The 19,113-nt window shown below is 44.5% G+C and overlaps 2 protein-coding genes across 7 annotated transcripts in view; one reads left to right on the forward strand and one right to left on the reverse strand.

Moving 5' to 3' along the window:
- Nucleotides 1-2,772, forward strand: mrpl33 (mitochondrial ribosomal protein L33). Its single transcript, XM_040199056.2, has 4 exons — nt 1-218; nt 575-593; nt 708-814; nt 2,411-2,772. Exons 1-4 carry the CDS (start codon nt 197-199, stop codon nt 2,458-2,460), a joined length of 198 nt encoding a protein of 65 aa, XP_040054990.1. The 5' UTR covers nt 1-196; the 3' UTR covers nt 2,461-2,772.
- The window catches only part of rbks (ribokinase), a 26,024-nt gene continuing 9,183 nt past the window's right edge, over nt 2,273-19,113 (reverse strand). For 4 of the 6 annotated variants that reach the window (XM_040199053.2, XM_040199052.2, XM_040199051.2 and 1 more), the window contains exons 4-9: nt 18,786-18,849; nt 18,345-18,407; nt 17,702-17,866; nt 12,838-12,929; nt 8,903-9,091; nt 2,273-3,180 (exon numbers count right to left, since the gene is read on the reverse strand). In XM_040199053.2, coding sequence (XP_040054987.2) covers nt 3,007-3,180; nt 8,903-9,091; nt 12,838-12,929; nt 17,702-17,866; nt 18,345-18,407; nt 18,786-18,849 — 747 coding nt within the window. In that variant the 3' untranslated portion in view covers nt 2,273-3,006. The remainder of the gene's footprint in view (nt 3,181-8,902; nt 9,092-12,837; nt 12,930-17,701; nt 17,867-18,344; nt 18,408-18,785; nt 18,850-19,113) is intronic. The other 2 variants (XM_040199055.2, XM_078089107.1) reach the window with 2 other exon arrangements.

The raw sequence follows: 19,113 nt of genomic DNA on the forward strand, positions 1-19,113 counted from the left end.
GTGAAAGGATCCTCATTCTATATTGTGGGTTTCGATCTTGGAGTCAGAAACAAGTGTTGTTAATGAACTTCTCCTTTAAGGCGACCCGGAAGTGATGATCGACAACCCGGAAGTGCATCCTTCCCAATGTGTCTCACCTTGGCAGATATTGTTATGTTTTAATGCTGTCTGCGTCTAGTGGCTTAAAGGCAACAATATGTTTCTTACCACCGCAAATTGTGGGTATTTAAGTTTATATCGTTGTTTAAAGAGTCGGCTGCATGCGTGAGCAGTGGAGTCTAAACGTTGCTAACTAAAAGTAGCATGTCGGTTTGCTAACCTTAGCTTAGCTAACGTCAGCTAACTTCGTGGCAGATGTTGTCTGTTAGTGTTGTTAACCTTTAGCTAACGTGGCATGCTCGTAACTTTCAAGTGTCGTGAAATACGTATGTTGCGTAACGTGGTTGTGTAATATTAACCAGTGGTTCATTTGAGTTACAGTAGTGAGCTAACTATCTTATCCATATTACTTGCTGTTAAATGTGTTCCGTTTGTCTAGTTTTCTATTAATCCTCTGCTCTTTTTAATGTTTCAGTGGCCAAGGCGAAATCAAAGTAAGTGAAAATAGTAACGTTATGATGCATTATCGGTGTCTTCGCTAGTGTCCCTGAGAAGGTTATAGCGACCGCTGTCTGCCGGCTGACATGTTCAATGTGCTTGTGTGTCAGAACCATCTTGGTTCAGATGATGAGCGCAGCCGGGACGGGCTACTTCTTCAACACCAAGAGGAACCGCCTCAGAGAGAAGATGGTGCTGCGCAAACATGACCCATTTGGTGAGACATGAATGCTCCATGATGCAATGTGTGAAAAATAACAATAGGAGCAAACGCACGTTCACGGTCATTTTACCAGTTCATGATTTCGACCGTGTTATTTAAAACGGCCCCGTTCCTCGTACGTGGCTAAATTAGCCGGATCATTTTTACATAGGTCAGGCTTGTCGGTTCCACAAAGCAAGTTATACAAAATCACCATAGTAACACACCCATGAACTTGAACCTGCTCCAGTGCAGGCTAACTTAAGTTAGCTGGATAAGCTTGCAGTGTTGCGGTGTGGAGAACATCTGGAAAGCCGCTGCATGCCGTGCTCTATGTAAAGTTTATTTGGCGCTTAAGAAACTTCTGGATGTTTCACTGCTTCAATTGAATTTCTGATTATGAATAATACATTCATACTGATCCGCCCATGTACATAGTCAGACATTCGTATTCTAACTCTAAATACAATACTCTTTGGCCTTGTTTGTATCTACTTATTCTGAAAGGCTTGAGGGCTGAGTTTTTTTATTTAACTATTAATATTGGATGATGCATTCCATGAAGCCTACTGCTAGCAGGCACATTTAAGGAAATAGAATCAGATTTCTTGGGGTGATGACGCTCTTAAAATGAGCCTAAACAGCTTCCCAACACTTACGCATGTAACTTGTCTGCGATATTTAGCGGTGCTTCGTGTCTCGCCCTTGCAGCGCTGGTGGTGTTGGATTTTCCCATGAATATTCATTTTATTTTGTATAGCACAAAATTGCCTATTAGCCTCAGAGGGCTTTACGGTTTGTACACATGCTACATCCTCTGTCCCCAAACCCTCACATCAGCACGGGAACAACTCCTAAAATTACGTTAAACTTTTGAGTTTATTTGCCGTAGTATTGTTAGAAAATCATAGTTTCGGTGATCGACTCTTCCCCCTTCTTGAAGTAGGACGGTGACGCGTGACTGTCATGATGACGGACGTCTGGTTTGAATGAACAAGATCGTTTGATCAGCCTTAGAGAAACCGAGAGAGCTTGACTTTAATCATCAAGCTCATAGGACATTTGATCAACTTAGTTGAACCACATACGAGGAACGGGGCCCTGGACTCTCAACACGTCAACAGAGACACGTGTGCACGTCTGTCCTGTAGCAGGAAACTTTCTTTCAAACGAATCACTGTGACAGGTCTCTATGACAACGTTGAGAAACACATGTCTGGTTTTACTTTTGCAGAGATGGGAAATACTGCTACTACTCTGGTGCTCGTAACTCATTATCCAAATTCAATGTAACATACAGACAAGTTGATATTTGAAATGTCTATTTTCAGACTGTTGGGTCGATGGGTATTCATTCATTTTTTGTATGGTGTAAATGTTTAGTGGGGAAAAACACTAAAGTAGGAAACTCTTTGATAATCTTTGTGTATACAATAAACTTAAGTAAATGTCATAAATCAAACATGTACCATGAATCTTTCAAAAATATTTATTTGTAGTCTTAATATTTTCCTTCCTAAATCACATCAGTCGCATGCACACAATCTTCATGGTATATATTGTGTCCAGGATCTAGAATTGAATTTAAAGTCGACTCTTTTGTCTTTGCAGTGAACAAGCACGTTTTGTTTTTTGAAAAGAGGAAGATCAAATCAATATGACAATGGACCAAAGTACATGGACAAATACCGGCTCAGTTTGAACCTTTTTTTTTTTGGCAAGGATTATACAAGCCGTTCCATTCAACGCTTCTGTTTGGCTACTTGAGGCGATTTCTACTGTGATCTACAAAATAAGGCCTCTACTCTGCCCACTGCCCCAGAACGACGTGACACTTGCCGCATCGTTATTGTTGTTGCTTCAGTCAACTGTTCCAACTTGTATTTAAACTGGATACCTGTTGTGAAACACAATTTATTTTAAGGGTAATAATTCTAACAGTTTGTTAATTATTAAACCGTTCAAACCATCAAGACTGTCTCTAAGAATGCTCATGACCGCATGGGCACCATTAATGTCTTATTTTCAGTCAAATTGGGATCAGCTTTCTATTCAACTAGCATTGACTAAACCATAAACTATCCACACGAGTTTGATTCTATTCAATCTGGGATTTCTCAGAAGCAGTTCATTTCATAAGACCGTTGTGTTCGTGTCCTGGAGAGCCACTCTGGGATCGCGGGCGTCTGCTCGTTGCTTTGCTGCTCTCAGAACAGCTCAGCTGGTAGGTCCCTTCTGAAGGGGTAAGACGACTGCGTGCCAACAGCCTGCACGCTCACTGCTGCCACCCGATTGGCTCTGCTGGCCATCTCCTCCAGAGGCATTGTGGGATAATGAGCCGTGTAAAATGCCAGCGCTCCAATAAAACTGTCTCCAGCACCCTGAGAAGAAACAGCATTACATAAACGCTTGATTAGATTCCACCTGTAGTTCAAGCCGTTCCACTGTAACGCTGCAGCTGTGAACGACTGCAGAATCCTGATTCTGATTCCAACAAACATTGTGACAAGCCCGAACGTTACCATTGGAAAATGGTTCATACTGATTTTGAGTTTAAGAACAAGGTAAATGTACAGATTGAGACTACTTTTTTTAAAGTATGTTTTTGTCTTTGTTCAATAAGTGGTCAACAGTAGGGGGTGCTATGGCATTTGGGCTGAGTTCCTTCCTGAAGTCTCTTCCTTTTCAATGTTACTGAAATGTTGTCTTAAGTGAAAGTGTCTCATTCAGAGCAACATCTGTACTAGAGGCCCTACACGCCCTCCTACAAAGCCAGCAGAATGTGTCCTTTAATATTTAGAGTACTTTTAACGAAAAACAAACTAAGTCTTCAATGCATTATCTGTTTAAATGATGTTTCAAAACACAACAACCCAAATGGTTGCTAAGGACAAATTAGACATTTCAATTTTTTGGACGAGGAACACAAACCCACAGAAATCCTCACTGAGTTTCAGTCACCTGAAAGGCACATTGCTTCTTTTATTAATTGTCAATTATTACTCTGTTTAAATGGATAAACCATTGGAATGGAGGAATGTGCCTTCGACTTCCGAGGGGGTAGTGTGGTTGGCTGGAACGTGATGGAGGGAGGAGGATCCCGTTGATGGGAAGATGCACAACGGTATGTGGCGACACGTCGCCCCCCCCTCCCCCCGATGCTGGTTCTCACAAGCCCGCTGCATTACTAATTGCTGCGCCTCTCAATCGAGTTCTTTGCGTCCTCTCTGCACCTCTACAAACGTAACCCTTTAAGTCGGGGGTAGGGTCGTCTGTGGAGCGATGATTCAGTGACATGGGGCCAAAAAAAAGGAGAGCCACGACCCCGATCCAGGGTATGCAGAAAACAAAGGGGCCAAACGAGATAGCCAGGGGCAGATGGGGGACGCGACAACACGTTCCGAAACTGGAATCATTCAAGGCAGCCTATGTTCAACCAGGCGATGGATAGGAGCAATGTAGGGAGGAAAACGAGTGCTCAGATTTGACATTTCCAAGGCCATTATTGCACCCCCGTCCCACGCAACTGCTGTGACTCCCGGGGAGACGCTGGAGAGAGTGGGATCAGAGCCGAAACATTTGACAGGCCTGGTGCATTTCCACGTCTAAAGCCACGGTGTGTTTATGTCTCCTGTCTGCGCCGGCCCACAATGCAAGGCCACCGCCGGGAATAAGGCTTCGGGGCTGCCCAACCGGTTTGGTTCTGGCCCGTCTCCCAGTTTGCACCGATGACTGGTGAGGTTGATGCTTGGAAACCCATAACCACTGCAGTATGGCTAATACCAGCATTAAGGGCTGAGCTGGGTAATAGTCATAACTTGTTTGTGCTTGAATTGGGTCTGTATACAAGAGGCGAAAAAAAGGATGTAACGTTTAACCTCAACTGAATATTTAATGATCTTACTATGAAAACCTAATAATCTATTTGAATATATTACCAGAAGGCTTTTTAGAACGGTGACATTTTAATGCAATTTCCAAGTATGTTATTTACAGTTATATCATTTAAGTTTAATTAAATTTCTGCTATATATGTATGCATACAGTTATTTTGTGTCTATTCCTGCTCAAACAAGCCACAAAAAGATGCAGATTTATGAGGTGCAATGTTTTGGAAAAATGTCCTCAAAAATGATCCTCAACTAAAAGCCTGGCAAGTATTACAACGAAAAAAATGATTAATTTGTGAATATACACTATAATTTGACAAAATAATTATAAGGCACAATTCATACTTTGAACATGCTGCATAGGCTGGTTTCCAGTACGTGGGGGCAACATATCACATCCACTGATTTGGTGAACACGTTGGCAAGGTTGCCTATAGAATACATTATTACGCCATTTGTCCATCAGAAGTACCAAGTCCTCAGGTACCCGCTCTGAACCTCAGGCCACTTGACTGCGCAGGGCCCCCCTCCGCCCTTTCTCTCTATCTTACTAACGTCTCCTCCGCTGAGACTGGCATGTGACGCTACCGGATCCAGTGGATGAAGCTCAACGAGGCTGACAAGCGCTACCCCCTTCAGCCCCCACCACCGCTGCCCTCAACACAGTTTGTTGAAGGTTAGATCTGGGGGCCTGTCAATCAAGTGACACAAGCGCTTGCCGTGGACGAACTGTGATGCTCTTGCCGGATCGGCTCCGTCCGCCGCTTCTTGACCTCCGCGCCGTTCCACCGCCTCTTCCCCTCTGGTACTCAGACGGGAGTTAGGAATCGAAACGGCAGGTGAGAGGCTCACCAAATTATGTTCTCTGCAGTAGCAACCCATCAGAGAGATGCTGAACTGTTTGCTCTGTGCAAATTCAACAACTTCCAAAAAGATAGCACTGGCATGTACGGCTTCTAGTTCAGTTTGATTCAATTGATCAGAAGCATTATTTCTTTCCCCGCCTAAAAAGTTGGGTTGGTTTAACACAACAAGCACGAGCCAGTAGAGATCGAAAGCTTTCCTTTTGCTTGGAACTCTGCATGAGACATTCATTTTTTTACTAGGGGACCTTTTTTTTTATTCTTCTGACAACAGCTTTAGTGGCACGTGTTTAGAAGAAAAATGACAGAAACGCAAGCAGCAATAGTCTCCGCGGCTGTGCAGACAAACAAAAGAAGCGCACACAGAAACTCACAAGTTCGTCAACGCTAAAAAGCCTGAGGACAAAAGATGACGACAGCACCCCCAGGCTGGGATTGAGAAGTGATCTTTGGCAAGTGCAGCGCAGAAACCCCACAGCCACGAGCGCTCGGCGGCAGAGACAAAAAACACGGGGAAAATTTGGATCTATTTTATTTCATCAATCTGCCTGCTAAATCTCCTGAGCCCCTGAAAAGCTGTGGCTGTGATTTGTCACCCGGAGGCCTCCTGGGACTCTGACTCCCATGTTAACTCCCGAAGCCTGCGGCCTACCGATGCGGTCGATGAAAGGCGTCCCAGGGGAGAGCAAACACCAACTGACGGGCAGCGGGTGACTAAAGAGGGACTTTGCGAACAGCAGGGGAAGAGTTGTCTGAATCAGCTACAGGGAAACCATACAGAGATCAGAAAGGCATTTAATTGGACCAATCAGGGCGCTTTGTCTATGTCCTCTTCTGTACTCTTGTCTGTGATTGAGGACTTGAGGACCAGGCCTAACATCTGTGTTACCAAACAGCAGCTGCTTTGGTATGTGCAGTTCATTAAAACCACCTCACCTTTGGGCTTCTGGGAAAGAACCAAGCATTTGGTTCTTGCACGTCTGCAGTCACAGGAGCAGACTTGGACCGTACAGACCGAGCTGTAATGTCTGGCTTGGTCACCACTGTCTGCCTTACTTCGTCCTCCAGAGGGGACCGCCCGGGGCAGTGAAACCAAGGCCACCCAAGTCCCGCTGTCTAACAGGCGCTGCCTGCACGTGTGTGTGTGTGTTTGTGTGTGTGTGTGTGTGTGTGTGTGTGTGTGTGTGTCTGTGTGCGCGCGTTATACCCTCTCCTAACCGTCCAATCCCACACACTCTCAGCAAGTGAAGCCTGAACTCAATTTAAGACAAAAGGGAGACAAATGGATGAAAGGGGAAGAGAACAGCCCCACAGTAGAGGATCTACTTTGTTGTTGCAGGGTGCAAGCTAAACGGTTTCGCCATGTCGCTGAGCCGAGCTTTCTACCGAGCTGGCGCGGTAGAAAAGGCGATCAAAGCAGTGAGTAACTTGAGAGGTGTTGCCAGAACGAGCACACAGAGTTGGGAAATTGTCTTGATAACAACCTGCCCCCCCCCCTCTCTCTCCAGTAAAAAAAGGAAAGAAAGGGCCTTACTGGAAGAGAGGATTATGATGTCCAAAAGAGTTAAACACTTCAGAATTTATGGGCCCTTCAAAGAACCGAGGGGGTGGGGGACACGCAGCAGGCCCCACCACAGCTTTCTGCTGACTGATGCAAGCCCGGGAGGTGAGTCACGGGAGGGGCGGAGGGGGAAGGGCAGGGGTGGCGGTTAAGTGCTGCTGGGGGGCTGCCGGGGAGGTGAATGAGGCTGGCGATGTGTGTCCACTCTGAAATGTGTTGCGGAGGGGGGGGCACGCTCGGGAAGGTCACAGGGAGGCAAATCCTTTAGTATCTGAAGCCAAAGTGAGACCCTGCTGTGTAGTTCAGCTGAAGTGGCTCTGGAGACACACACACACACACACACACACACACACATTCAACACTCACCGTCTTTACCGGTTGTCTCCTCTGCTTTTTCCCCAACCTCTGCAATGTCTCATGCGGCTTTCATGTAAAAACTAAGAGTGCGGAGCATAGAATTGTTTTCCTCCAGTTTTTACAATGATGGAAGACGAAAAGACATCAGAGACAATAAAAAGTCCAGAGCGGAACCATTCAGTAAAATAATCCATTACCCACTTAAAGCGATTTTTAATCAAACCGGGTAGCCAGCGTAAGTTGTGATTAACCGCTCGGTGTGATGACGTCGTTCGGCCCCACAAAAAAGCAACAACTCAAGGGACAGGAAACGCAAACTTCAAGCCGAGGCTTTTCTGTGACAAAGACAAGCCGCAGAGGCCGTTGTGAAATGAGTCAACTCTTTTAAAAGATTCAAATCCTCCTTTGAGGAGGGGAAACAGCCGCTGGTCACCACATCCACCGTGTTGTGGAAGCATTCCGATTCAGCGACACAAAGATCGCAGCACCCTAGTCAAAAGGTTCCTTGTGACAACGTTTTGTTATGAGGAGAAATATGTTCCTTTGTTATTGCAAAAATATCTATTTCTAAGATGTTCCCTTCAATGAGAGATGGGCAGGTTAAAATAATTTTCCATTTAAAACATTTTCCTTTTTCACTAACACCGTGAGTGCCGTCAGCCTTCCCATCAGTCAATTGAAAAAGGGGACCTTTTTCAATTTTTTAAACCATCTTCAAATAATTATCACATTTAAATGATTCTATGATCATTAACAATTATATATTGTGAATTTTAAGTATTACAAAAAGATGGCATAAGATTATTGTTTTGTATTGAATTTAAATGTTTGTAATATTCTATATATATATATATATATATATATATTTTTAAATGACATTTTCGACTTAATCCATTTGGAGGTGTGCTGCATTCCATACATCTTTCAAAATTAAGTTTTTATTGCTCAGCCTTTTATTTGTAATTACTTTTATTAATGATAAATCACCCAACTCGACTTTGTGATGGACTCCAACAGCCGGGAATAATGGGGTGATGATATACTTCAGTGTGGATATACATACATCCTACTCCCACTAATTTACTGAATACAAATAAACTCGGTATAAATATGGCTTGGTAATGACAAAGACGTTCAGAAACAACCCAACGTTTTGTGTTTATATTTTCTCATTTTCAACAAGCTGCATCTAGGGTCGAGTCTTGCACAGTCTTGTTCTCATTCTCAATTAAATTAAAGTTCCCTGTTATATGCTTTTGCAAAAAAAACCTTTGCAAAGAAAAAATGGTCAAAATTGTTAAAATTCCTGAACTTGCCGTGGCGATCCCTAAGGCCACGTCGCTAGCGTGAAACCTGATGATGTGCATATTACACTACCGTATGGCATCTTTCAAAGCAAAAAGTATTCCAACATGTATCATGTCACGCTCACCGTAGTGTCCACAGTTGCACAAGCGGTAGTTTGAACATGTGTTGAGGTCAACCCCTGTGCCTTGACAACCACACAGCCTTGGGGTCCCAAAGTGATGATGACTGAACCACAGCCACGCTTCAGCAGCTGCTGGCCGGCCTGATGTGCTTCCTCCACGTTAGCCACCGAGGAACCAGTCAGCAGCTCCGCCTGTATTGAGACCACAGGAGCACAGGTAAGACACTAAAGACAAACTATTCTGTGTAATCACATCTAGAGCACACACAGGTGCTTATTAGGATCGGAACTCTTTGCTTCTGGGTCAGGCAGCTAGATTAATCGAAACCAGCAGCATAGTGGGATACCAGGAGAATGCATTTTAGAGACTTGTGCCTTAAAAAAACAATTAACTAAAAAAAATGACCATGTCCAAGGATCGCAAATGAATAGTCAAACACAAGTCTTTAGCCTATTAGCTTTAGTTCACTGTCTTGAATTAACAGCCCTGTGATGAGTCAGCTCTTAATTACACACCAACTGTAGTCCGACGGACTCCAACACATTGTGTTGAGGCTTCGATGGATCCGTCTGTGGGCCAAACATTTACAAAGAGTCGCTGACCACGCCGGTCCATCTGGCTCCAGATGACTTGACACTGACAAAGCAGGAGCCCTTGGCTGATGTTTGAGGGATCTTCAATGCAAACTGGAGAATCACAGAGGTTCTCTTCAGAGTAAGTAACACCTTTAATAGAGATGAGCCAGCAAGCATGACTGAGAGAAAATTATGGGATACACCATTTATGTCACGCCAAACCCTGTGAAACTAAAATACTGTATAATAATGTATTAAAAACAACAAATATTTCTAATTTGTATTTATTCTTTTTATTTTATTTGCAAGGGGGGCAACTGACTATCTATTTACTCCGGCTCAGTTTTCACAAGTTTTGATGTGCTAAATTATTCTCCTTATTCATAGAAATGCACACAGCTCATTTACATTTCAGTGTGCATTGCTGTGGAGCTCTAAATAATAAAGGTCCATGGTTAATCCAGAACAGAAAAATATATATATCATATTATAAATATAATTTGTGTCTTGTTTCCTTTCCTAAAAACCGATAAACCTAATGTGTGATATTTTATTAAATTGATTCTATGTTTTATTTTGTGCACAATCTGGATACATTGAGAGCCTAATTAGGAGTGAACTATTTTGCATTAAAAGCTTTGCAAATTGTAGCTGAAAATTGATCTAAAAAAATGTGATATACTGCTATGTATCGTTTTTCATCTTTCACCATTTTATGATTTATTCCTATTATTTTAATAATTTAATAATTTTGTTTCCTTGTGTTATTGTTAGGGTATCTCCAATGATTGCATTTCAAAGGAATTTAATACAGCATCTTAAGATCTCTCTTCTCAGCATCTAAGTTCTCTTATCTGAAATCCAAACAATGACGTTAACCCATTCCTTCCATACTTGGTCAATTTATTTTCTTTTGGCTCACAGGATACACCTAACTATAGTCTTTATTCCTTAGTTTTAGTTTAGGTTCAACGTGTAGAAGTTGAAAATGTAAATCTTATAAATTCGTTATACCATCTGTAACATCTGTTCCAAAAATCATTGTTGTATTGCACAAATCAAAAAATAGATTACACTTATACATAAGAAAGACAATTTATGCTATAAACAATAATTCTAATAATAATTGATAACTGAATGATAATAAATACATTTCAGCAAGAGAAAACACAAAACCACAGGCAAAAAAAAGTAATTTGATTACTGCTCCTGTGAACAAAAAAAAAAGAAATAGATTGAAACACACTGTGAAATCCACTTTAGGGCAGACGTCTCCTTTGATCTGCTGCAGCAACTACACGTCTGAAATTGTCCCGTCTATGAATACTGGCAGTAGGGAAACACAGGAGCTGGTCTCTTAACGCGCTCATTAAAACAAGCGTGTATGATCCCTGTCTGATCTGTGCAGGATAGCGACATGGTTCCATTCGGGCAGGCGGCCCGGACATCAAACATAATTCCCCTCACTATGAAGCACTTGAGCGGAGAATGTGGGCTGAGGATCAAAGACTACTTGAACTTTGTCATCCCCCTACCTCCCCCTCGACCCCTCCTCTCCCCCCCTCTTCAGCTTGAGCTTGTGAGACCACCCTCACACACCTGTACGGAAGGTGTGCCAGCCATGACCCCCACAGGGGGCACAGCCCGACTCCCGCTTGTGTTGAATAGGGGTCTAAGTATCAGACACCCTCCCGCCCCCCTTTTGTGATCCGTCAAAGTAAACAATGACCTTGGACAGTTGAAGCATAACCCGTGTGTGCAGAGCCCGCAGCGCACCCCGCTGCTGTCGGATGCCAAGAGAGAAAAAACAAAAAAAGAGCCGTTTTGTTAGTCATCAGCTTCGCACCGGGGCAGGGAATCAATCTACCTCCCTCTGTTTACACCGATATGAGAAAGTTGAGTTCTGTCTCTCACGACGTGTGTGTGCTTATCTCACACACGTACTGCACATAGCATATGCAGCAGAAAGCTGTCGACACGGTGGGTGTAGGCATAGGTGGGAAGAATGGGTCACCATTACAGTCATTTTGTATATGTGCTAATCTGGGATTGGGATATTTTACTGCTCTTTCCAACACATACCACGACCGTACCTCCGTGACCTGGCACTGTTGGCGCTTTCGTCAACTCTCCCTTTCATGTCCCCACACCTGGCTAAGCTACTCTCCGCTCTGCATCACCACATGAAATACAGACTCCCGGTGCAAACTAGCACCACTTCACTCCACTTTACCCCCGAGCGGGTGGCTGACTGAGCCAAAGAACACATCTGCCTTGATGTCTTTTACTACCATTCACATCCGACCCTGCCCCCCTCGCCCTCTTACCCGTCGCTCGTCTGTCATCACCTGACGGTCGAGACACAAGGAGCCACACAATGTTTGAGAGCTGTAAAAAGGTGGAGAGATGCCGCCCCGACATACCAGAGGTGTGGCTAGAGGCTACAGTGGGGCTATTGATGTGCCGGCAGGGGTCATAACCCAGTGTAATCTCTGTGAAAATGTGTGCGTATGTGTGGGCGCGCGTTAACATTGCACACCTACTGATGCATTTGCTTTTATGGAGAAGATGAAAAGATATATTTCTAACTACCCGACAGGTCCTCCAATGTTTCTGTTCAACAAGCATCAATACATCCAAATAGCAGCTTCTGTTGAATGGAACAATCGGGACTTGGGTTTGCTATTTGCTAAGACAAAGGTTGTGTCTTTATTTCAAGCATTAGCCGGAAAGAAAAGTTAGTATGTACGGCTGGCTTACTACTAGTAGAGCCCGCAATTTATTTAGGTCGGCTGGTGGTGTTACAGGTTAGTTCAATGACCAGCACATTACTCACAATGGGTTAACCAGACTCATACTCCTCATCCTAGAAAGCCTTTTCTCTTGTCATAATAAAAAGGGAACTGCTTGAAATCAGCATAATGAAAGGCTGCAGTCGTTGTCTCGTCCCTCACTGGTTTGTGGACTGCTGTTTTAAAGCCCCTAGAGAGGCATTTGGTAAATATGGCTCTGGGAGAACCAGCCATTGAGACCATAAACGCATCAACTTCTAATCTGCAATGCCAAAACAATGCTGTTCCTTCATTTCAACGTTTTCTACACACATCTAGCTATAAACCTTTTAGAATAAATGTCAATTTAAGTGTCTTTTTGAACAAAAGATAAATCACTGTAAACTGCGTGAGAACAGTGCGACAACAGAAAGCTGCTGAACTTAGTACCAACAATTGTGTTGCGTAGGAGCGGTTTTATTTTTGTGTATACATGCTTGAGGACGAAGAGTTAATGTGTGAGAAAGCATAAATTCTGCTCTGGCAAAAACTGTGCTATGTGTGTATTTGTGTGTGAGTGTGATTCATCACCTCGGACTCATTACAGCAAAACACGTCGGAGGCTCTGTAGAATTCTGCATCCAAGTTGGCGATGGCCGGCGCTGGGTTGAATATTGTCTTCACTGCAACAAGAAACCGGGAGGCAATTTCATTTCATTGACTGAATTGCAAAACATTACAATTTACAGGATGCTCAGGATGACGGCGATCATTAACAGGCGTTTAAAAAACATAATTGTTCTCAGTTACAGTTGCCAGCTTGCATTTTAAGGAACACAATTGTGACAATGTCCCTTTGCTGAGAAATTCACATAATTGTCTTTCCATTTGCTAAGCTTTACTGTCAAGGTCTGACACTATACCTTAATTAAACTTCCAGTGTGAACAAAGACCAGTGGGCTGCCACTGGGGATTTCTCTCTCAGGCGACGCCCAAGTGGATGAGCTTCAATAAAAGGACACTTTTTTAAACGATTAAATTAGCGTTTCCCGGAAAAGAGGAGAATATATCAAACCCCGGTGGAAATGGCGTGTGTATAACCCTGCACATGCGTGTCAGTGTGTGGGTGAGCTGAGTTGTGACCCTTTCTCTGCGCGCCAGAAAGGGTGAGCGCGAAAGAGTGTTTGTCAGAAGTAATCCTCCGTACGGGTTGCACATCACTGTCTCGTGCATATTCATGAGCAGAGGGCATTAATGCGTCTAATACCATGATTTCTGTGTATGTGTGAGGATAAGCCCAGCTTGACGAAGCGATTCATTCTCATATCTCTGTGTACAAAATAAAGCCTCGTGCAAGTGTGTGCGAGAGTGTGCGTGTGTGTGTGTGAGGGAAATATATGTTCAACGTTGGTGACATCAAAGTCTGTTTTGCAGAAGAGTGTGCCTAGTTGCTGAGTGTGTGTGTGTGTGTGTGTGTGTGTGTGTGTGTGTGTGTGTGTGTGTGTGTGTGTGTTTGCGTGGGCACATGAGAGAGCAGCTGCGTGGGTTTGTGCAGGGCTTTGGCCACCTGGTGCTTTGAGGTGGATGCCGGGGTGCTCGCTAGTAAAAGTGGATATAGCGTCTCTCTCTTTCTCTTTTTAAACTCACACACACAGACACGCACACATATACTGTTTGTATACCCTACATGAGACAAGCCTGTGTCACAAAGGAAAATTGATGTAAGGTCGTTTCTTGCTCCTCCTCTTTTTTGTCCTCTCTCTCTCTGGACCGAATTGCACCTCAGTTTCCATCACTTTGGTTTCCAAGGCAAGTGCGAGATCTCTGAAATGACGCCTCTGTTTTTGCATAAAAGAAATGGGATCTCTGTCTTCCCCCCTCGCTGTTTGCGGCCCTCATCTCCTCCTCTTCCTCCCCAAATGCTGTAAAAGGGTATAATAATAATAAGCTTGTCATTATTCTAGTCAGTTCTTATTACCGACAAAGGCAAAACATGGGTCTCTTTCTCAATACCTTCCATCTACCCTCAGTTAGTGGCGCCCCGTTCAGAACCAGTTGGTTGGTTACAAACTGTGCATCACTTGCAACCTGCTACCTGCCCCAGTCACTAAACGTCTTTTAAGGGCCAATAATGTGTTGATCCGTATAAAGTGTATTCTTCATAAGACGGATAAAAGAGTTTGAGCCGAGCATGGCGATGCCATTTCACAGCTACGGTCACTGCTGACATGATCGCTGCATGTCTGGTGGAGACAGCCTTTCTGAATAACCTCCAATCCTCTGGAGACCCTAAAGTTTCCGTTGGAACCCACGCTCGGACATCAGCGGGGTTTTTTTTGCGTTGAAAGAGATGAAATTCAGGCCAAAAGTCTCCATATTAGCAAATCAAAATATGAGCAAATAGCAGTGAGGGGCCGTTTGTTTGCCAGCGCAGTCATGGTACGTTGTAAACTCTGGAAGTACTGTCATGAACTTGCCACTTACAACAACCCTCTAACAACAGTAAAACATTTTCTTTTTAAAGGGCTCACTTATCTCTGATTGAGAGCTGGTGCGGACCAGGGGAATCCCACTAATTAATTAAAACAAAGGAGGATCAATGGAGCTCTATGGTTCTTGTTAGTTAAATTAATTTCAAACATCTGTTCCAACAAGCTTAGATTTAGTTTTTTTCTCCTTGCCTAAGGAACGTTTCCTTTCTACAACTATTGTGTCCTCTTTTGCAAAATGGAACTGCATCCTGAAACATCAACAACCACGAATCTTGATGAATGCCTCCCCATAGAAGCCTGTTTATTATTATTTACATATGAACAAAACTCTATCCCTATCTTAAACCCAGGAGCACAAATCAGCACTTTTCTCCAACATTACTGAGGCGTTCGCCTGCATATTGAAACATGTGATGCTGAGTTGTACTGTTAATTGGGATTACTTTCACTTTGGTAGCATTAACAGACACTGATCAGTCGGTCCTGCATACTGTGTGAACAGGATGAAGACAGTATCCCTGAATCTTCAAAAAGGCTTACTCGTGCGTTGCTCTGTCGACTGTCAGCTGCGGTGGGAAGCACAGAGGCACTCTTCCACTCACTGCTCCCTCATCATTAACGGCATGATTCAGGCACTGATGTCCAATGCACAGGCCCCGACAATCATTAAGTATGCACACAAAGGGACTGCCGAGGACGGAGGCTTATCAATATGTGCACCAGAGCAGCTTGTGTGAAATCCCTCATACTCTGATTCATGAAGTAATCGGACTCTCCAATGCAAAGGACCTGCTACTGTGGACGTCACGGTAACCGGTGCGCCGTGATCAGGTTGCTTTTTTTTTTTTTGCTCTCCAGGTGTTAGTGAAACTGCACACACAATCTCACACAGACGCACACACACACAGCTACTGGGACAGATGTGGTAATACTGGGATGTGAGTCACGTCTGGCAGGAGAATGTGTGTGCATGTGTCATGACTGGGCTTTTTCATATTCGCACAGAGGTTCTGGTCGTGCGTGGACTGCAAGAAGCAGCCGGAACAGTTCGGAAAGTACAGAATTACTAAGGTCAATTTCGGAGGAAAGGAGGATGGAAAACAAGGGCGGGAGGGTGGGGAACAAGGCAATCACAAATACACACACACACAAAATAAATGAGTCATAAGTGAGTGTGTGAAAGGGCTTTAAGGGGCTCTAATTGCATCTGGTGAGAAATATAAAAGCGGCTTTTTGCTTAGACAAGGAGGGGAGGAAGACGGAAGCGTGTAACTGCACAACCACTATTTCCTCATTTATCAGTATTAAAGAATTGCATTCAACTCCTCAATATAAAATGGCAGATAGCATTAAATCCATATATGCATAGGTTTCTCTCTCAAAGATTCAGACGTAGAGGAAAATAAACTCATCCTGTGAGGGTTTTTCTGAGAGGTGGCATCTGTGCTGCGTGTGGCTCAATGGTGACATTTGCGTAATTCGAGCGGCACTTCACCCCCGCGCCATTAAAATTATATCACCGCCGCCAAACCCATTAACACCCAGTTCTCTCCGGAGAACTCCATTTACGCAATAAGCTTGGGCGGCAGCGTCGAGGCGGCATCTTTGCCAAGGCGTCTTTGCCCGCTCTGCCTCTCTCTCCTGGTGCCACATGCAGAGCCTGATCCCGTGGTGCGGTCGACGTAGTGACGGAAGGGCGGGGGGGGGGCCTCGGCGTGGCCATCTGGGCGTCCCATCTGCAACGCGGTTGTGGCTGCGACTTTCAGTTCTGGCAGCCTGCGGCGAGCGATTACCAGGCGACAGGCCCCGATGACAAGGGGCGGGAGGCTCCCCAGACGCACCCAATGACGCGGACGCTCGCTAATAATAGGACGCTGCTGGGGATGATAAGCTCAGTAACCTGGTTAGCACCAGAAAGGTGGCTGGAGTAAGGGACGTGGGGGGGGGGGTGGTGTCAAAATGGGCATTGTATGCTGTTAGCTTTTATTACTGTTTGTGCAGACGTGGTGGATGACGTAGAATGTGAGTTAACAGGGACCAAACAAACTCGCTCTTTGCTTGGTGTGTGTGGTGAGTGATACGAGTCAGTGGGAGGCCGCTCATTGGAGGACAGTGTAAACAGGGCTTACAAACAGAAAAGTCCTATACGTGATTAAGATAGATCATTTGGTCCTCTACGGTATTCAACGTGATTACGCTCTGCAGCTTGGGCGTACACCCAACAGTGTTGAAATTGGGATGGCAAAGGAAAACAAAAGAGATCTCAAGGCAGAAGTTACCATCTCATCTTCAGGCATCATTGCTTCTCGGTCTTACCAAGAAAACCTTTGATTAGAGGCGGAGGGGAGCGTGTTAAGACAATCCAGCGAGGCTCACCAGGATGGGATCACCACGTGAAAAACACGTCTGCGATTAAATAGTTCTGAAATACTCTATGCATCTGACATTAACCCCCATCAGCTACCTATCAGACAGAACCAAGGGAGGCTACTGTGTCAAGCTACTGGATGAGTAAGCTTGGCCAGAGAAGAGCATGCTCATCAGGGTTGTGCAAGTGGGAAATAATAGGCATGTAGTCATATTTTGGCAAAACATAATAACGTTTTGGATCCTGAGCACACAGATGGCGGTGGATAACGAATGGAACTGGATAGAGAAGTTTCCATAGAGTTGACACTGTTTCATCTGTTGTCGCTGCACGGATCCATTGCAACAAGAGGAATCCACACAGCTCTCAAACATTGTGTGGTTACTATTCCGCCAACATGGGGTGATTTTTTCAAAAAAGACTTTGGTTGTTGTATCACGTTAAGATGATCAAAAAGTTGAAACAAGTTCTGCCTTGACCTGTATACCTGTAACTTCTATGGTGAAACAAGGAGTCTTGGAAGACCACGGTTGGTTATTTTATCTCTTTTCTCCCAACACCTCACCGTGGCGTCCAGTACGCGACACCCACAGACCTTTGTTTTCCTGCGCCATGCGTAGCGCCCGCAAGGACGTCTGCGGGCAGATCTCCAGCTGGCACACCAGAACTTTTGCACGACTGACGGCTGGACGAGCTCCCTGCAGCTCCTCGACGCCCAGCAGCATGTTGGCACCGGCCACGATCACGATGGCGTTCTCGCCTGTCCAGTGTCACATGGGACGTCAAAAGTCCAGCTTCCATCAAAACTGTCATTCCATATAGTAAATATGTAGAATATCAAATAAACCCACTTGAGAACACGGAAACCCTTAAGTTTGGACAACCATTGGTTTAGTTTTCTGCTTTGGATGTTGTTTTTGTCACTTAAAGAAATAATACGTTTCAATGTACTGTACTGGCTACAGGACAGAAATTGCTCGCCTACGTGGAACACCTCGGATTGCTCCACTTTGGAACCTGTGGATCCTCAGCATGCTGGATGCATTAAGTATTGGTGAGTGTGTCCAGGGATTATAGTCACTGAAACAGCGGTGGAGCAACAACTGTATGCGTTGGTACACATGCATGTGTGCGTTAGTAAGAAAGAGTGTGCCGCTAGCACCCTTGGTTGTACGTGTATGACGGCCGTTACTTCAACTCAGAAGAGCTTTTAGGATCCGAGCGACAGAAGCATTCACCTGCATCGTTGACAACAATGGAGGCAGTTCCTGTGGCTGCGTCAGAGGTCTGGCCTACAAAGTCTGAGATGGAGAGAGAAGACAAGAAGCACCCGTTACCTGCCTTTCATTGAAAACTCCTCTGACAAACTGCTCAACACCAGAGTAACGAATCGCTTCTGACTGCTTGGAGTGCATTCGGCTCTCATCGCGGTTTCTCAGCTACGAAAGGGACAGACCTTAGAAGTCGGATTTATGCGTTGAACATAACTTTTGAAAAGAAACTTCCCAGAAAGTTTCCACAAATCCATGTTTTGCCATTGGCCATAACAACAGAGAGGCCTTGAGCCTCGAGTAACTAAAAGAACTAACAAATATAGATTATAAAGAAATCATTGCTCGGTATGTGAACTTTCTATCATTCGACCCAGAAATGTTGAAACCAAAAAACAACAACTGTACCTGTGTGTACGCCATTGTCTTTGAAATTGTGAATGTAATTGTCTCCAAAGAAGTCTTCACCAACCTAAAAAAGATTGAAAGAAAAAACGATTACAACAAAGAGAGTGTCAAGCAGGGTCAGACTTGGTTAGCGGCAACTTTTTGAAAAGTGGTATAGTCAAACCTCAGTTGGGTTGGATCTTTGTGTGGCCTGCCGGCTTACTGGCATGGTGCCGCCGGCGAAAATGTGCAAACACAAAAAGTCAACAAACGCATTTACGCGCAAACACACACAACCAGCTGCGCCAAGCCTCGAAGACACGATAACCCCGCCTTCACGCCTCTTCAT

This window comes from Gasterosteus aculeatus, chromosome 15 (assembly GCF_964276395.1).
Source record: "Gasterosteus aculeatus chromosome 15, fGasAcu3.hap1.1, whole genome shotgun sequence".
In the NCBI taxonomy this organism is placed as follows: Eukaryota; Metazoa; Chordata; class Actinopteri; order Perciformes; family Gasterosteidae; genus Gasterosteus; species Gasterosteus aculeatus.